The 20,849-nt window shown below is 38.0% G+C and overlaps 1 protein-coding gene across 1 annotated transcript in view; it reads right to left on the reverse strand.

The window, feature by feature from the left end:
• LOC124775075 (ATP-binding cassette sub-family C member 4-like) overlaps window positions 1-20,849 on the reverse strand; it is a 305,650-nt gene that overhangs the window by 36,717 nt on the left and 248,084 nt on the right. The window contains exons 16-19 of the mRNA XM_047249879.1: window positions 9,428-9,578; window positions 6,177-6,283; window positions 3,007-3,127; window positions 79-249 (exon numbers count right to left, since the gene is read on the reverse strand). Coding sequence (XP_047105835.1) covers window positions 79-249; window positions 3,007-3,127; window positions 6,177-6,283; window positions 9,428-9,578 — 550 coding nt within the window. The remainder of the gene's footprint in view (window positions 1-78; window positions 250-3,006; window positions 3,128-6,176; window positions 6,284-9,427; window positions 9,579-20,849) is intronic.

Raw genomic sequence — 20,849 nt, forward strand, 5'->3', positions numbered from 1 at the left:
TTTTCCCATAATAAAATCCTGAAGAAAAAAAAAAACAGTGCAACTCATCTACTTTCAGGATGTGTTCAGTAATATTACCTGGAGGAGATTCCAGCATTGGTTCTTCTTCCAAATGCAGGTATTCAAGTACTCGCTCTACTGACATCATTTGATTTGTTGCTTCTGCTGTAAATCGCATTGCAAACTGTATCATGCCTGTGAGGTTCATGGCTTGTGTCAATGCCAGACCCATTCCACCACCAAACAAATCTGAAATCATAAATAAATCATACCATCATCAGAGAACTGCACAATTACAAATGAGCCTGCAGGAATATGTGACAAACCAAAAAACTCAATTATGATGACTTTATGATGACCTTTTCCGTTTCTTTTTGGAAGATACTGTAATCCCTCTTGTGATGTGTGGTTTTTTACTTGGCTCTTTAATGTCTTTTCTGATTAGCTTATGCAGAAAGCTATTTTCTAATATGATATGAACATATCATGGAATAGACTGAATATTACATCAGCATTTCGTTCACTATAAAATTCATCTCAAGTCACTTCTTGTAAACCATTCTTAAAAACACTTTTTCTGGAGTCATTCATTATTATTCTAACTGGTTTCCACTGAGGAGTATCAGTACTGCAAGGCACTATCTTGCTTATCCGAACAGTGCATCATGATCAGAGAGAGCATTTGTTATACACATAAAGCTATTTTCTTGTTCTGAACTTCATAAAAGAAAATGTTATCAATTAGGGTCCAATTATTTTTATCCACCAATGCCAGAAACTTAATTACCAACAATGAATTGTAGAATCCAAATAATGTTTCCAGATCATATTTCCTATCAGAATACTCTAGAAAACATATTAAGTTGGTGCATAGATCCATAGAGTTTTCCCATACATTTTATAAACACAATAGAGACACATAACAGAGATTTTAGTCATCAATAATATATTCTCCTTCACTATTTATAACAGTCTGCCAGTGCTGTGGTAACTCTTGATTCTGCAGTTGTTGAAATCACGTGATTTTGAAGCAAAGAACTCTTTAAGCCATGTTCAGAGTGTACTTTTTTCCAGAAAGGAAGTTCCTTGAAGGCTGTTCGACAGAGAGCAGAAAAGGTGAAAATCTGAGGGTGCAGGACCAAATGAATAAGGTGGCACAGAATGACTTCCCAGCTCAACTCCTGTATACACTTTTTGTCAGTCTAGTATAGTGTGGGCAGGGATTATCATGGAGTAACATCACTTCACACAGTATTCCTGGTTGTTGTTCTTGGATTGCATCTGTAAGACATCCCAGTTGTTGACAATAAATGTCAGCACTGGTAGTTACAGCTTGGGGAAGCAATTCATAGTACACCATTCTGTCACTTTTCCACCAGATGTGTAACATTATCTTTTGTGGATGTGCACAGGTCTTTCTATGGGAAACTGCTGCTTTGTTTGGGCTCAACCATTTTTTTCTTTTCCTTACATTATGATAAAGACATAATTTCTCATCACTGGTAACAACTAAGGATAGAAATGGTCAGTGTTATTCATGAGCCAATTGATGATGAGCAAGCCGAGGTGCCCATATGGGCAGCCACTAATCTTGTGATTTTGGCCTGTGGCATGTGGTACCCATACACCTGAATTTTGCACCTTCCCCGTGGCACGCAAATGTCACACATTGGTAAAATGATCACAGTTCATGGCATCTGCTGGTTCTCGAGTACAATGATGTGGATCATAGTGGATTAATTTGTTTAAACAATCTTCACCAAATCCTGTAGGTACTCCTGAATGTGGACAGTCACTAACGTCAAAGTGATACAACTTACAACAAGAAAACCATTTTCTTGCCATGCCCTGTCCAATGGCATTATTCCCCTACATCATGCAAATGTTGTTGGCTGCCTCTGCTGTTGTCACCCTTCTATTGACCTCAAACAGAAGAATATGTCAGAAACATACCGATTTATTCACCTGGCACTCCATTTTGTAGTGTCCATAGCTTCACCCACTACCTCTAAATGACAAAATGACAATATGTGAACTCAGATAGCAACAGTGAACTACAAATAAGAAATTTCAATCAGTGAATAAATCCATAGCAAATGGAATACCAACATGCAAAACAAAACTGCTATGAAAGAATGCAACAACCTAATACATCACTAACTGCTTACTGGTATCTGACAGGGATTAGGGAGGTGAATGAGAAGTGGAAAAGCAGAGGAGCAGGGAAGGGGAAAGATGGGTGAGAGGATTGACAGAGAGTGACACACAATGAGGGTGAGGGAATGTGAATAGGGAGGCGGTGACAGGACAGAGAGGGTGCAAACTGTTGGGTGGAGGGTGTGGTGACAGTAGGTTGAGTAATGGCTGCTTCATAACCCCTGCAGCTCTGTCAGACAGCACTCTTTTCTGCCCCAAAATCTAAGTGTGTAATAGCCTTTGCATTGTGCCTGTCTGCAGCTCAACATGTCATCTTCACAGTGAATTACAGAAAGGAGTTAAGATATTCAGCACTAAAAATCTTTGGTCAACTATGCAGTGATGTAAAAATATAACAAATAATAAAATCAGCTTCACACACAAACAACGCAATCATATCTGCTTGATACCATCTTATACACCATATAAGAATTTCTGACTGTGTAACACAATTGTGTGTGTGTGTGTGTGTGTGTGTGTGTGTGTGTGTGTGTGTGTGTGTGAGAGAGAGAGAGAGAGAGAGAGAGAGAGAGAGAGAGACTGAACACAGTATAAATCGATATATTACAAAAAAATCACTTAAGACAATCATGTAATAAGCATTCACTGAGAAATTGCATTATAATTGTAAAGCTAACTTGTTCTGTATCATAACAAGAGGTCATAATTATGACTCATAGAAATGCTAACTAATTGAGAGTTAAAGAAATTAACATCCAAAAACTATATAACATAGGAAGTAAATAAATAAATACTATTTCCATTCTGTGTTTTCATAGTAACACATGTATATACAAATTCACAACTCACCTTCAAGGAACAGAAAGCTGAACGCAATAAATGCTATATAAACAAGGCTCATAACATCTAGTAAAAATCCAAATGTTTGTGCAGTTGTGAGGAACATGTAAAAAGAAGAAGTGTGTAGATCCTGTAACAACACAAAAAAGATGAAATTTGTATGTATCTTTAACTATATAAAAATAGAATGTTTATTTTTTTTAACAGTACTTAACAATACAAGGATTATAATGAAAGATTTTAGATGATTTATTTAAAGAGTACAAAAATTGTAGTCTTTTCCGTCATCAATAACATACTCATGAAAACTGGTCATTGCATATTGAATTCCAGTTCAGTTTTCATACTGTGAAGACTTTTTCAGTACAAACTGCAGGCACCTCTTCTGTTTTCCCTTTTGAATCTGACAACTATATGATCATCCTTTTTTGATGTGGTTCATCTAATGCAATGAAATGAATGGCTGTTTGTATCGTGCCATACATATTTCACTTCTGTTTATTTTTGTGAAGTGTCTTCAATGGTACATTCATATTATATAAAATGACATATTTGTTACTACATTACAGGTTTTTCTTTTTCTTTTGTTATTAGGTGGGGAAAAAACTTTCTGTTCCACAAGTTTCATGAGACTAAATTGTCATATATTCCTACATACTATGGACATGAACCATCGGACTACATGAACCATCTGACCTAGAACAGGATATTAAAATTGTCGGGATGAATAATCACAACAGAAAACTCCTAAAATTATGGAAAAACTTTCACATACAAACAGCCACTGCAGTGAACAAGATAATATTAACTGACCAAATCAATAAAAGTGACAACTCATTGATCACATTAGTTACCATAGTAAAACAATAGAAAACAGCAGTGTAGAACATAACCAGACTATATAATAACTCAATATTTCAAAACGCCAATAAATAAACAAATGAAAATAAATAAAATAAATGACACACACATACACACACATAACAAACAAAATAGTATTAAACTACATACCGATTCCATAACACAAACAGAGGACAAACAGAAACATACAGGAAAACAGTTCGCAACACTACATACAGTATACGTACCAAAACAAACATGGTGGAAGTGGGGTATTAAGTAGCAGTGTGTTCATAAAATGCTAAAATCAGGCATCCTGTGTACACAGACCATCTAAGACAACTCCAAGATGGCACATATGCACTAATACAGTATCTTCAGTAAATCTTCAAAACTTAGAAAAAACTGGGAATTTTCAAAATCAAGAAAAAAACCTTTAACTTTATTAAAAAACTTCAATTTTTAAGATTTCAATCTATACTGATATATTATCAGTTTAAACCTTATGCAATATTTCAGATAGCATTTGAATATTCAAAGGGAAATCTACAAGTTATACACATACTACTCATTGGTGATCCAATGTGTACATAAAGACTCATAGCTGTTATAAACCCGTTAAGCTTTTGCGTGAGTCAGGGGTCTGAGGAAACTGATTGGTGTTGCTGTGTGAGAGATGGGGAGAGAGGGGATATTCACTGCTTCCAAGTCAGGCACAAAGCACTGATAATGTACTATGACCGAAATAACACGTGGAAGTAATAAGTTTTGTAAAAGTGCTTGAATGAGATGTTCATGTTCATTTTGTCACAATATCAGAAATTAAGTTAAGCTTCTAGTAACACTTGTTACAACAACTCTTAGACTGTTGTTGTTGGCAGCAGTCGAAAACAAGATGTCGTAGCCATGAAGACTATAGACTTGTATTGATATCTGTCAAACAGGTCTATGAAGCAGATGACTACTCAACAGCAACAGACTGACATAATATTACTAACAAAGAAGCAAAGAAGCTACCCTTCAGTTTTACCATGGGGTAATCCACCATGTACTGTCAATAAATCTGTGGCCTGTGAATGCTTGCTTGGTCATTTTGTTGAGCGAACCACAACTTCAGCTGTTGATGGAGTCATATGCTTTTTGACACAAATTCTTCCAAAGCAATTGCCTCTCAAGAATTTCTAAAAATGGAGCTCTGCATCCTTCAGGTGATAAACATGAGACTTGGGAGTGGTGGAATGAAAACTTAGGTGGCCACAAGGTGAGGAAAGGTGTGGGAAAACAGTACCAGCAACTTTGTGCTTCATACCAATCATTTTCTGTGGTAGAAGAGATACATAGGAACAACAAGCTTTTGTGAATATACATGCTACCTTCACAATGAAATTTGATGTTTTGAATACACTGTAAAAATATAGAAGGAGGAAGGAAGATTGGGTTTAACATCCCATTGATATTGAGATCATTAGAGACAGAGCACAAGCTCAGATTGTGTCAAGGATGAGTAGGGAAATTGGCCATGCCCATTCAAAGGAACCATCCCAGCATGTGCCTGGGACGAATTAGGGAATCATGGAAAACTTAAATCTGGATGTCTGGATGCAAGTTGGAAGAATTGTACACATGAATGTGAGTTCACTGTGCTAACCACTGTGCCACCTCACTCATAAAAATATGTTCATTTAGTTTAATACAGATATGTATTATTATCTCATATCACAATGGAATTTCACATTTTTTGCAATTGTATTCTTTTTTATTTGCTTTACTTGAGAGAAATTTGCCCAGTGTAGTGATCTTACAATATATTAAAGGGTTCCTTATTCCAGATTACTGTTGCACATTTCATCTAATGTGATTTTTTACTGTGAACAAAGAGCTATGTTTACTCAAAAAGACTACTGATGAACTGCATCTTGCTCAGATTACCAGTTCATCTTTTATTATCTCTTAAACTGAGTAGTGATGGCACCAACCAACTGCTGCATTCTGCTACGCAGGCAGCAATGGCATCTTACAACAGCACCATTTTGACAGATGTGCATTACAGTTTCAAATTTTTTTAATGTCAAAGAGGAGATGCAGTCTGTAACACCCAATGATCTCAGAGAAGCACTTACTTTGACAGCTGGCTATGTCAAGGTGGAGGGGGCTTTTAAAATGATGAAAAATTCCCAGCCCATTTTTAGGACTGAATATGGGAACTAGAGCATTTTCCATTTTAGTCTTAACATGCTTCTGTGATGTGGAATTGTGTCAAGTGGACCTGCAGCTAATTTAATATATTGCAGTTGTAAAGAACCTCTCCAAGTAAAAGTCAGATGGGAAATATGAGTTACCTGATGTTTATCAAATTCTTCTTTGAGAATATCCTCAGCATTATAGGCTCTTATTGTTGTCAGACCCTGCAGAGTTGCTATTACATGTGTAAATACTGGACTCTTAGCTGTAGAAAGAAACATAAATCAGGTAAAAAGTTTCATTCAAGTACTGTAACAAACTGTTTATTAGCTTGACATAGAAACAGTAAGAGCATTATTCTTTTTTCCATCTTTTTTATCATTTGTCTAATCTATCTTAATACATAAAACTGAAGAGAGAGAGAAAGATTGTGGGAGAGGGGAAAGTAGGGAGAGTTATTTGAAGAGAATGGTTTGAGTTGAAATTCTGCATAAGGATAGCTAATGGGGTGTAGCTACAGTCACTGGGGCTCTATGGCAAGTACCTCCATGCCTGACCCCTTCCCCTTGCCAACTCGCCTTAACCATCATACACATCTCAGCTCTCACAGCCAGTACTGTCACCCCCCTCCCACCCCTCTTTGGACAGTTGCATTATCATCCAAACCGCTCTCCTCCCACTTGAATGAAAAAGTGGAATAAATAATAAAAAATTATTAGAAAGAAGTCTAGTTAATTTTTAATATTTTAGTAAAACAAAATATAATTTTGATTGTATTTTCTCTCACATGTCAATACTTGAAACAGTTATTCAACTGCACTACTGTGACTATGACTATTACTACTACTACTATCAAATCGTTATGCATATCAAACACTGCATGCAGTTTTAGTAGTGTCAGGAAAAATACTTGCTTGATACAGTGCTTCACACTTGTATATTTTATGCAAGTCTGTTCATTTCTGCATAACTGCTGCAATCTACATCCCTTGAACACCATAAATGAAATCACTATAATACGGTGTATCGAACAAACTTTATGACTATATGTAGAGCCTTGTGGGCCTCTCTGCAGGTTCTGCACATGTGACAGTCAACAATTTTCAAGTGTTAGAATGATGTAGGACCACACACACCGCACATAAGAGTAGTTTTGTGTGAGTGATCATCAACATGACCACAGTGAATATTATGCTTAAATTTCTGCCTTCTGGTGACCCAGATGTAATAATGAGGACTGCCTTGGTACAGCAGTGTTTCAGCTAACTGGCATTCATAGCACAGTTGAAAGAATGTGGTCAATTTTTTGTAGTTTTTATGTTGTTTTCATTAAAATACACATGCTGATCATTCTAAATATAAATTGTGAGATGTATGACTGTCACTTACAGGGAATGCAAAGATATGCTTGATTCATTTCTGCTCAAGTAATGACATGATTGATACAGAATAACTATGTTCCTCCCAATCTGTGAGTTGTCCTTTCATCACATTATATACTGCTGGATTATTAACTTTGTCTACATATTTGTGAACATATTTCATGGCTTTGAATGAGTTATGGTGCACAATATTGATGACCACATTAACAGCCTTAATAAACGCAGGACTGAAGTGGTATGATCTGTTGATTGCCCATGTGAACAGCACTATTGCCAGCGATTATCATATTGATTTGTACGGTGGACCCAACATCATCTCTGCTTTGCTTTCAGTATGAAGTACAGCCATCTTCATTGGACAAAATGTCCTTACCATTCTAGTGCACTTTTCTGTCCATCATTTAAGGATTTCATTGATACAGGATACCATAATGGCCGTATATCACATGATTCATTATGAATTCATGTACAAGATGATCAATGTTGAGATATGCATAATTAATAATAGAAAACACATATTTCAAAACAGAGAAATCAGTTCATTATGGTAAAACACACTTTTGCCATCCCTTAGCACAAATCTAAGAGCACCAAATACCTTGCCCTTAATGACAATAACAACAAATATCTAACCTTTCCGTGAAAGAAATATGTGATGATATCATTGCAGTCAGTTACTTTCTGTCCTAGGAGGAACTTCGATGTTATGGCAGGCCATATAGGGATCCACATTATTTCAGGCCATTTAGGGATCCACATTATGGTCACAAAAAGATCAAAAATATCACGATGTTTATTCCATCTCATTACATATGACAGGGAGTCAAAGTTGAAGTTAGTATGACAAATTGACTGAACTCATTAGCATCGACCACTCCATTATTAGTTATTGCATCTCTTGTGTACAGACAGAGATGCTGTCCCTTTTCAATATATGTTCACATGTTTGCAATAGACTTGTTCAGCTGTTGCTTGTATTGAACCACAGTAGTACAGTCATCATCTTTAAGGGATAAAGAAATAGCTCACAAAGTTGTACGGTAACTGAACTGGCTGAAGTGGTCAGTACACATTTTGGCACAAGACTGTTGGAAGTTATCAGTTTTTGTTACGAAGTCTGTTAAATTGTGGAAACTGCAGGTTGTGAAATAAATCAATTTTGAAAAGAAAATACATTCCTAGTGTTACTGATTTAGTATATGCAGATTTAGCATGAAGGGAACATTAAGCTATGATGACTGTACCAAGAGGATGAAGAACTTATAACAAATGACAATATATAAGTTAAGTGCAAAATACTTTTTACAGTTCTCACACTCTCTACTTCATACTTTTAACAGCTTAAGACTTATAATCTCAAACACACACACACACACACACACACACACACACACACACACACACACACACATACACACACACAGTGATTCCATAAAATTTGATCAATTAACTTTTTATGGGTCTAAAGAGAGTGAAGGAGTCAGAAAGGCAATGGTTGTAACTTCCTTGCTGAGTAACAGTTGTTTGGTTGCTGGATTGATAAAGGGAATACCAAAATAATAACCTTTTTGAATCTTCGGGGGGAAAATCCCAGTCACTTGAGAATAGTATCCTATCTATATACTGTAGATAATAATGAAAAATTAAAGCCTTTCAACACGTTTAGCAGCTTACTGTTGGTCCTTACTGTGCAGCACTTTGTGTGCAAGTAACTCAGATTTGTTTAAATTACTTCCACCTGAATTGTATAGTTAAAAATTTTACTTTACTTTCCTTTTTCACTTTATGATTACACTTGGAATTTGATAAATGTGTCATGGAATTCATAATAATATATTTTAAAAATTGATTCATATTTTGCAAGCAGCAGTGTACAGATGATATTTTCCCTATGTTACAATTCTCATGTAAATACTGAAAAATGCTGCTCTGTGACACAGGCAGCATTTTCCACGAACTTGATGAAAACTTTTTCTACAGATCTAAACTATTTTGATATATATTTTACAATTTTGTTTCAAACTTACTCATTCCTTCCAGTCGTTTCAGATTCTTGGAAGATTTGAGGTAAACTTTCCTTACACACCAAAATATACATCCCATAATTATTATGGGTATAAGATATACCCAGTTAACAGAGACAGATACAAACAATGTTCCAACCACAAGCATCAATGCCTGAAACAGTAAACAAAAATAAGTAAGTAGGAGTCAGAAGTGACACATAGGGGTAGACCCATAAGCATAATAAATTTCAATAAAATAGCAGAAAAAATTGTTGAGCGACATTCTTGAAACAGTTTTGTTCAGTTTCTAACAGATAAAATGCAGATTTGTCTGCTGGCCACTGCTCTAGGTAACCAGTGCCACACATTTAACAGAAATGGGTATTACTGTTTACTTGAGACTTGCATTAACAGTTTTTAATGTAATGGATTTAGAATAATGTTGGATTTTATAGTAATTTAGAGATTTATTTTTACTGAAATTACTTTTGTTAAGTGTATTTACATATATACTAAAGATTGTATTAGCGCATATGATTTGAAATGTTGCAGATTAGATTAGATTAGTACTTGTTCCATAGATCATGAATACGACACTTTGTAATGATGTGGAACATGTCAGGCTAATAAAAGGGGTCTACACAAGATATTACATTATACAAAATATTACATGACAATATTTTTTCTTTCTTTTTTGGGTGGGGGGTGGGGAAATTACCCACTTACTATGTCCAAAAATTCATCTAATGGGTAGAAGGAGTTGCCATTCAGAAATTCTTTTTATTTCCTTTTAAATGTTATATGGCTATCTGTCAGACTTTTGATGCTATTAGGTAAGTGACCAAAGACTTTTGTGGCAGCATAATTTACCCCCTTCTGAGCCAAAGTTAGATTTAATCTTGAGTAGTGAAGATCATCCTTTCTCCTAGTGTTGTAGCCATGTACACTGCTATTACTTTTGAATTTGTTATATATATATATATATATATATATATATATATATATATATATATATATAAAAAAATACAAAGATGAGGTGACTTACCGAACAAAAACGCTGGCAGGTCGATAGACACACAAACAAACACAAACATACACACAAAATTCAAGCTTTCGCAACAAATTGTTGCCTCATCAGGAAAGAGGGAAGGAGAGGGGAAGACGAAAGGAAGTGGGTTTTAAAGGAGAGGGTAAGGAGTCATTCCAATCCCGGGAGCGGAAAGACTTACCTTAGGGGGAAAAAAGGACAGGTATACACTCGCACACACGCACATATCCATCCACACATACAGACACAATATGTCTGCTTGTGTCTGTATGTGTGGATGGATATGTGCGTGTGTGCGAGTGTATACCTGTCCTTTTTTCCCCCTAAGGTAAGTCTTTCCGCTCCCGGGATTGGAATGACTCCTTACCCTCTCCTTTAAAACCCACTTCCTTTCGTCTTCCCCTCTCCTTCCCTCTTTCCTGATGAGGCAACAATTTGTTGCGAAAGCTTGAATTTTGTGTGTATGTTTGTGTTTGTTTGTGTGTCTATCGACCTGCCAGCGTTTTTGTTCGGTAAGTCACCTCATCTTTGTATTTATATATAATTTTTCCCACGTGGAATGTTTCCTTCCATTATATATATATATATATATATATATATATATATATATATATATATATAAAAAATAGAGGGAAACATTCCACGCGGGAAAAATATATTTAAAAACAAAGATGATGTGACTTACCATACGAAAGCGCTGGCAGGTCGATAGAAACACAGACAGACACATACATACACACAAAATTCAAGCTTTCGCAACAAACTGTTGCCTCATCAGGAAAGAGGGAAGGAGAGGGAAAGACGAAAGGAAGTGGGTTTTAAGGGAGAGGGTAAGGAGTCATTCCAATCCCGGGAGTGGAAAGACTTACCTTAGGGGGAAAAAAGGACGGGTATACACTCGCACACACACACATATCCATCCACACATATACAGACACAAGCAGACATATTTAAAGACAAAGAGTTTGGGCAGAAATGTCAGTCGAGGAGGAAGTGCAGAGGCAAAGATGATGTTGAATGACAGGTGAGGTATGAGTGGCGGCAACTTGAAATTAGCGGAGATTGAGGCCTGGTGGGTAACGGGAAGAGAGGATATATTGAAGAGCAAGTTCCCATCTCCGGAGTTCGGATAGGTTGGTGTTGGTGGGAAGTATGCAGATAACCCGGACGGTGTAACACTGTGCCAAGATGTGCTGGCCGTGCACCAAGGCATGTTTAGCCACAGGGTGGTCCTCATTACCAACAAACACTGTCTGCCTGTGTCCATTCATGCGAATGGACAGTTTGTTGCTGGTCATTCCCACATAGAATGCATCACAGTGTAGGCAGGTCAGTTGGTAAATCACGTGGGTGCTTTCACATGTGGCTCTGCCTTCGATCGTGTACACCTTCCGGGTTACAGGACTGGAGTAGGTGGTGGTGGGAGGGTGCATGGGACATGTTTTGTACCGGGAGCGGTTACAAGGATAGGAGCCAGAGGGTAGGGAAGGTGGTTTGGGGATTTCATAGGGATGAAGTAACAGGTTACGATGGTTAGGTGCACGGCGGAAAGACACTCTTGGTGGAGTGGGGAGGATTTCATGAAGGATGGATCTCATTTCAGGGCAGGATTTGAGGAAGTCGTATCCCTGCTGGAGAGCCACATTCAGAGTCTGGTCCAGTCCCGGAAAGTATCCTGTCACAAGTGGGGCACTTTTGTGGTTCTTCTGTGGGGGATTCTGGGTTTGAGGGGATGAGGAAGTGGCTCTGGTTATTTGCTTCTGTACCAGGTCGGGAGGGTAGTTGCGGGATGCGAAAGCTGTTGTCAGGTTGTTGGTGTAATGGTTCAGGGATTCCGGACTGGAGCAGATTCGTTTGCCACGAAGACCTAGGCTGTAGGGAAGGGACCGTTTGATGTGGAATGGGTGGCAGCTGTCATAATGGAGGTACTGTTGCTTGTTGGTGGGTTTGATGTGGACGGACGTGTGAAGCTGGCCATTGGACTGGTGGAGGTCAACGTCAAGGAAAGTGGCATGGGATTTGGAGTAGGACCAGGTGAATCTGATGGAACCAAAGGAGTTGAGGTTGGAGAGGAAATTCTGGAGTTCTTCTTCACTGTGAGTCCAGATCATGAAGATGTCATCAATAAATCTGTACCAAACTTTGGGTTGGCAGGCCTGGGTAACCAAGAAGGCTTCCTCTAAGCGACCCATGAATAGGTTGGTGTACGAGGGGGCCATCCTGGTACCCATGGCTGTTCCCTTTAATTGTTGGTATGTCTGGCCTTCAAAAGTGAAGAAGTTGTGGGTCAGGATGAAGCTGGCTAAGGTGATGAGGAAAGAGGTTTTAGGTAGGGTGGCAGGTGATCGGCGTGAAAGGAAATGCTCCATCGCAGCGAGGCCCTGGACGTGCGGAATATTTGTGTATAAGGAAGTGGCATCAATGGTTACAAGGATGGTTTCCGGGGGTAACACATTGGGTAAGGATTCCAGGCATTCGAGAAAGTGGTTGGTGTCTTTGATGAAGGATGGGAGACTGCATGTAATGGGTTGAAGGTGTTGATCTACGTAGGCAGAGATACGTTCTGTGGGGGCTTGGTAACCAGCTACAATGGGGCAGCCGGGATGATTGGGTTTGTGGATTTTAGGAAAAAGGCAGAAGGTAGGGGTGCGGGGTGTCGGTGGGGTCAGGAGGTTGATGGAGTCAGGTGAAAGGTTTTGCAGGGGGCCTAAGGTTCTGAGGATTCCTTGAAGCTCTGCCTGGACATCGGGAATGGGGTTACCTTGGCAAACTTTGTATGTGGTGTTGTCTGAAAGCTGACGCAGTCCCTCAGCCACATACTCCCGACGATCAAGTACCACGGTCGTGGAACCCTTGTCCGCCGGAAGAATGATGTTGGATCGGTCAGCCTTCAGATCACGGATAGCCTGGGCTTCAGCAGTGGTGATGTTGGGAGTAGGATTAAGGTTTTTTAAGAAGGATTGAGATGCAAGGCTGGAAGTCAGAAATTCCTGGAAGGTTTGGAGAGGGTGATTTTGAGGAAGAGGAGGTGGGTCCCGCTGCGATGGAGGACGGAACTGTTCCAGGCAGGGTTCAATTTGGATGGTGTCTTGGGGAGTTGGATCATTAGGAGTAGGATTAGGATCATTTTTCTTCGTGGCAAAGTGATATTTCCAGCAGAGAGTACGAGTGTAGGACAGTAAATCTTTGACGAGGGCTGTTTGGTTGAAACTGGGAGTGGGGCTGAAGGTGAGGCCTTTGGATAGGACAGAGGTTTCGGATTGGGAGAGAGGTTTGGAGGAAAGGTTAACTACTGAATTAGGGTGTTGTGGTTCCAGATTGTGTTGATTGGAATTTTGAGGTTTTGGAGGGAGTGGAGCTGGAAGTGGGAGACTGAGTAGATGGGAGAGACTGGGTTTGTGTGCAATGAGAGGAGGTTGAGGTTTGCTGGAAAGGTTGTGAAGGGTGAGTGTGTTGCCTTTCCGGAGGTGGGAAACCAGGAGATTGGGTAGTTTTTTGAGGTGGAGGGTGGCATGCTGTTCTAATTTACGGTTGGCCTGTAGGAGGATGCTCTGAACAGCCGGTGTGGATGTGGGAGAGGAAAGATTAGGACTTTTATTAAGGATAGGAGTTGACGGGTGTGTTCATTGGCTGAGTTGATGTGTAGGTGAAGGATTAGGTGGGTGAGGGCAATGGATTGTTCAGTTTGGAACTGGTATAGGGACTGATGGAAAGAAGGGTTGCAGCCAGAGATGGGAACTTTAAGTGTGAGCCCTTTGGGGGTAATGCCAAATGTCAGACAAGCCTGAGAAAATAGAATATGGGAGCGTAATCTGGCTAGGGATGAGCTCCAGCATATTCTGATTACACGCTTTTGTGCAATGAATACTCTTTTTCTGAATGATGAGTTACCCCAGAATATGATGCCATATGAAAGCAGAGAATGAAAATAGACATGGTAAGCTAATTTACTGAGATGTATATTGGCAAAATTTGCAATGACCCTAATAGCATAAGTAGCTGAATACAAACGTCTCAGCAGATCTTCAGTGTGTTTTTTCCAGTTCAACCCCTCATCAATGCATACACCTATAAATTTTGAATATTCTACCTTAGGTACCAATTTCTGATCAAAGTCAATATTTATTAATAGTGTCATTCCATTTACTGTGTGGAACTGTATATACTGTGTTTTGTCAAAGTTTAATGAGAGCCCATTTGCAGAGAACCACTTAATGATTTTCTGAAAAACATCGTTTACAATTTCATCAGTTAAGTCTTGTCTGTTAGGTGTGATGGCTATACTTTTATTACTGGCAAAAAGTACCAGTTTTGCATCTGCGTGAATACAGAATGGTAAGTCATTAATATATATTAAGAACAGCACCGAACCTTGCGGCACCCCATTATTGATTGTTGCCCAGTTTGAGAAATCACCAGTTTTTTGCATACTGTGTGAACTGTTTATTTCTTCTCTCTTCCATTTAGATATGATTTAAACCATCTGAGCACTGTCCCATTTATACCACAGTACTTGAGCTTATCTAGAAGTATTCCATGATTTACACAGTCAAAAGCCTTTGAGAGATCACAAAAAATCCCAATGGGTGACTACCAGTTACTCAGAGCATTTATATTTCATTAGTGAAAGTATACATAGCATTTTACATTGAAAAACCTTTCTGGATACCGAACTGACATTTTGTTAAAACTTTATTTTTAAAAGGTGTGAGGCTACTGTACAATACATTACTTTTCCAAGAATTTTGGATAAGGCAGTCAGAAGAGATATTGGGCAGTAGTTGTTGACATCAGACGTATCCCCTTTTTTATGCAGTGGTTTAACAATGGCATACTTCAGTCTATCTGGGAAAATATCCTGCTTCAGAGAACTATTACATATGTGGCTAAGAATCCCACTTCTCTCTTGGGAACTAGCTTTTATTATCCTGCTGGAAATGCCATCAATTCCATGTGAGCTTTTATTCTTGAGAGAGTTTATTATCTTTCAAATTTCAGAAGGAGAGGTGGGTGGAATTTCAATTGTATCAAATTGTGTGGGTAAGGACTCTTGCATTAACTATCTTGCTTCTTCTAATGAACATTTAGATCCTATTTTCTCTACAACATTTAAAAAATGATTATTCAAAATGTTTTCAACTTCCAGCTTGTTGTTTGTCAAGTTTCCATTCGCTTTGATGGTAATGCTGTCATCCTGTACTCTTGGTTGCCCTGTCTCCCTTGTAATAATACTCCAAACTGTTTTGATTTTGTTATCAGAGGTATTAATCTCAGACATGATGCACATGCTTCTGGACTTTTTAATAACCTTTCTTAATGTAGAACAGTAGTTTTTATAATATTTGGCTGTTTCTTGGTCATTACTCTTTCTTGTTGTTAGATACAGTTCCCTTGTGTGGTTACAAGATAAAATTCCTTTAGTAAGCCCAGGTTTTTTGCATGGTTTCTTATAGTTAGATTTAACTACTTTCCTGGGGAAACAGTTTTCAAATTCTCTTACAAGTGTATCATGAAATAAGTTACATTTTAAATTAGCATTGAGTTCCTTGTACACCTCATCCCAGTCTAACTGCTGAAGATTTTCCCTGAAATTTCTAATTGTTGAGTCATTAATTGAACGCACAACTTTGGAGGGTAGTTTTGAATTACGGAATGGAGCTATGTCATATACTGTAACTATCTCAGCAACATGATCAGAAAGGCCATTCTCAACAGGACAAGAATTTATGTTTTTAAACTTATCTCGGTCTGTAAAAGTGTTATCTATCAATGTGCTGCTGTCCTTTACTATCCGAGTAGGAAAATTAATGACAGATGTCAAACTGAAAGAACCGAGCAAGACTTCCAGGTCATTCTTCCTATTACACTCTTTCAGTGAATCAACACTGAAGTCCCCACAAACAATAATTTGCTTTCCCCTATCTGACAGATAGCACAACAGGGCATCCAAGTTTCCCAGGAATAAATGAAAAGTTTCCTGAAGGGGACCTATATACGGTTACAATTATAAGAGCCCTCCTTCAGTTTAAGTTGACAGGCACATGCTTCTATATGTTGCTCTAGACAAAACTTTTTTGTATCTAAGCTTTATACACAGTGATAACTTTTGACATATATGGCAACTCCTCTCACCTTATTCTCTCTACTCATATGTGCAGCTAGTTTATAACCACTGATATTTACCTTTTCTATATCAGACACAATGTGATGCTCAGACATGGATAGTACATCTATTACATTATCAGACTCAGTGTCATCTAAACAAATCAGGAGCTCATCTACTTTATTCTTCAATCCTGGAATATTTTGGTGAAAAATGATTACATTATTTTTTACTTTACTTTTGTGAGAATCTACTTTTTTCTTTAATCCACCAATATTTTGGTTAAATATGGTAACATTATTATTTACTTCAATATTGTGTGAATCTTGTGAGTTTTGGACCTCTTTAGCACCTGCCTTCTTGAACTTCTCATTGGATACTGATATTAGTCTAAAAAAGAGGTACATCCATGAGTACTAGTGTCCCCCCTTATGGATTTCGCTAACAACCCTGCCAGTTTACCCTTCCCTTTCCTATTGAGGTGTAGGCCATGTCTTGTGAAGTCCGCCCTATCAATAGCCTCGACAGGAACCAATCCAATGTATGACAGAGTGGCTGCCCTACACAACTGATCCAACTCCATATTTAACCTCCTGACAGAGCGGTTCAACTGGGGCTGATCAGGCTGCACGAAAGCAGGCACCAGCCCAACACTGGTATGGGTCATTGCAGAGGCTATTTTCACCAGGTCACACTCAATACTGTAGCCACTATCATCACATGATCCTGCTTTGAGAAACCTTGCACAAGGAACCTATATCCTCTACCACCTGGCTAAGACATGCTCTTGGCTTGAAAAAGTTTGTGACCTGGTACCTGTCACCTAATTTTTCCTGCAAAATCTGGCCCACACCTCTTCCATAGCTGCTACCTAGCAACAGAACTTTCCTCTTACTTTCTACTTTTTTTGAAACAGTTGGTTTCTTAGTGAGATTCTGTTGCATCTTAACTACATCTACTTCTACTGGAGCATCTTCCTTACTTAACTGTGGTAGGAAGGCAAATCTATTGGTTGTACCAATTGGGAAACTGTCAGACACTCTTCTCTTCCTGTGGCCCCTGTTCCCAGCTACTACTTCCCACTGCTGTCTACCCCCCCTCCTAACCTCTTCAGTTCCTCCCTCGCTCTGTCCAAATCAGCCTGAATGGCTCTAATTTTCTCCTCCTGTTCAGCTATAATCCTATCTCTTGAGCAAACCCTGCAAAAGAATGGAAGAGTCTCGTTTGCTTCCCCAATTCCCACAACACTACAATTTCCCCAATGAAACCACCTGTCACAACAGCTGCACAAAACCCCTGAACTAACTTTCCTACTGCAACTCACACACTTAGTATCCATAGTAGTTTGGAAATTAGTTAAGAGATTTACTAAGTGATAACAATAATATATTAAATACAGATGTAAAAGGACACTAAATATGTAAATAAGTTATACACAACTGCAACCAGTCACTTTTTTCAATAATAATGCTTTATTACATTAACCGGTTTTCGAACCCTTTCAGGTTCATCTTCAGATGATTTCGGGAGGATCCGGGAACGGGAAGTTACATCATTACTGGTAGTAGCATAATGCTGGGTGCTGGTTCTACCATAGAGGTACTGCCATAGAGGTACTGCCATAGAACCAGCACCCAGCATTATGCTACTACCAGTAATGATGTAACTTCCCGGATCCTCCCGAAATCATCTTAAGATGAACCTGAAAGGGTTCGAAAACCAGTTAATGCAATAAAGCATTATTATTGAAAAAAGTAACTGGCTGCAGTTGTGTATAACTTATTTATATTAATATACAGTCACGGTTCTAAAATATCCGTAATGGATAAGCATAAGACACTAAATATGTTTTGGAAACTAATATGTAAGTAAACTATTAGCAGATGCACTTAAATTTGTGGTATAACGCTAAATATGCATGTTCAAAAATTAGGCCTAAACAGCCGAATGTAACCAAAATGAACTTTTTGTGATTGCTGAAAGAATACGCAAATAAAAGAAAATCTTTAATGGCAAGCTTGAAGAGCACGCTAATGAACATATTTAATCAGTTAATATATAGCAAATGCACTTAAGATTATGGTATAACGGCAAGTATTCACACTCGGAAAGTAAGGCAAAGCCGCAAAATGTAAACAAAATGAATTTATGGCGATTACTGGAACAGTACGCAAATTAAAGAAAAACCTTTAATGGTAAATGTGTGGTTAAAGGTTTCTTGTGTTGTTATCACTTCACTTCAAACGGAAATAATACTGAATTATGCCATAAAAATGAACTGTAAATACTCTCCCTGGATCATCTTTTGGAAAAAAAAGAAAATTATTTACCTTTTACATTTTACCTGCAGTCTAGTGTTAGCAACAGAGGTGTTTAGCTACACATGGACAGAACAAAACCTTTTTCTCACTATTCAAATGACCACTTCGCTAAATATGCGGGGACTCTCACATACTCCTTCTACAATAAAGGAAAGAATGCTTAGATAACTTTCTTTGTCATGTCATTTCATTCCATTCTGACATGTACATCTTGGCAAAATACCAGTAAATTTTTTAAGTCATTCATGGGTGATTCTCCATGAGCCCATTTATTGGGATATTTTGTAGTTTCCCTTCATCTACAATAATATGATTAATAAATAAATGGTCTCATTCATAACCAAAAATTATGAAGAATAAGTGTGTACCTAATTAATGAATGGTGGAAGATTCACTCTGCATCTGAAGTGTCCCCAATTAAGGAATGGTGGAAGAGTCACTCACATTTGAGATGACAGTTACCTCCTCATTCATTATCTCAAAGTAGCATATTTGTGGGGTGCACTACACTGCAGTATCTGTCTCTGCTAGCATGATTAACAATATACAGTAAGGCAGCAGTTATTCTTCTGGATATCAGTACTACCACTCAAGCTCTATTTTTATCACTGCATAATGAAAGTTGTTTCTGGCTTCATTCAGACCATGTGTACCTACCAAGCATCTTTCTGACCAAGTACAGAAAATATATATCATCCTTACAATTAAGTTATTCTCTCACACTCTTCCATCACCTAATCCTTAATCCATAAGGAAGTACACTGAAAATGTGTAATTCCACTCCTAAATACCATTCACATAGTCTAGTGCTGGACACAGAGGCATTTTTCCAGATGCAAAGATTTTGCAGCATTTCAACCAGAGCCTCAGAACTGCTTTGGTAGGATAGGATATGAGAGATTTCCAAACTGCCCCTTGGTCTTGTTGTAGCATCACTTCATCAGAGACAACACATTGGGTGAGTCATGTATTTCTTTTCTGATACTGTTTGCATGCTAAAGCTATTTATAATCTATTTTCACTTTGAGAAATCATCAGGAAGGCCTCATAAAATAGCCAACAACAATATGCAGATATCAAAGTTGGAATTTTTATTTTTATTTTATTTGTTTTTCAAATGAAACTATGTGGTTTTTGGTTCCAGAATAGTAGTTCTAGAACAGTTATGAATGAGTTCTGCTGCTCGTTATTCATGCATTCTCACAAAGTAAGTTCATTGTCAGCTGATTCTTCATTACTAAAAACCATTGTGACTGTAACACATTTAAAAGTTAATAATATTGTTACAGTAACTCTTTCATGAGCAGCATAAATTAAGTTAGGTTTGGACATGTCCCAACATATCTGGTCCATGCAGACTTTGATTCTACTGTATTTCATTCAAATCTTCAGGTATACAATGTGCAATTAATCCTGTCTTCTATCTTAATGAAACATTTTGTTAGTGATAGTGGCACAAAATTCCACATAGTATATTTAACCTACGCACAACAATTTCAGCAAAACATAATTTAAAATTATGTAATTGAATCTGTTGTGAGCTCTTAGTTTTTAAACAACATGATGTTCGCCATTGATCATACTATTCATTATAATTTCCACTATTGCAACCCTGACCTTAGGTAATTTTCAAGTGGCTCCAGGTGCTGAAAACACAGCAATAAGATGAATTAATGGGATCTGAGCCTCTGTGGCACATGTCAGTATGTATCACATACACCATCAGTACGTACTGCTGACAAATACTGACATATGCTCCACAAGATCACATAATTTTCATCATTTTATTAATATTGACTTTTGCTGTGTTTTCAGCACCAGTAACCAGCTGAAAATGACATAAGGTCGAAATTACAGTAGTGGAAATTATGATAAGAAGTACTGTCAATGGCAAATATGATGTTCACACACACACACACACACACACACACACACACACATGGTGTTTACATGAGATAAAAAGAAACATTT

The sequence above is a fragment of the Schistocerca piceifrons genome, chromosome 2 (genome assembly GCF_021461385.2).
Source record: "Schistocerca piceifrons isolate TAMUIC-IGC-003096 chromosome 2, iqSchPice1.1, whole genome shotgun sequence".
Lineage (NCBI taxonomy): Eukaryota > Metazoa > Arthropoda > Insecta > Orthoptera > Acrididae > Schistocerca > Schistocerca piceifrons.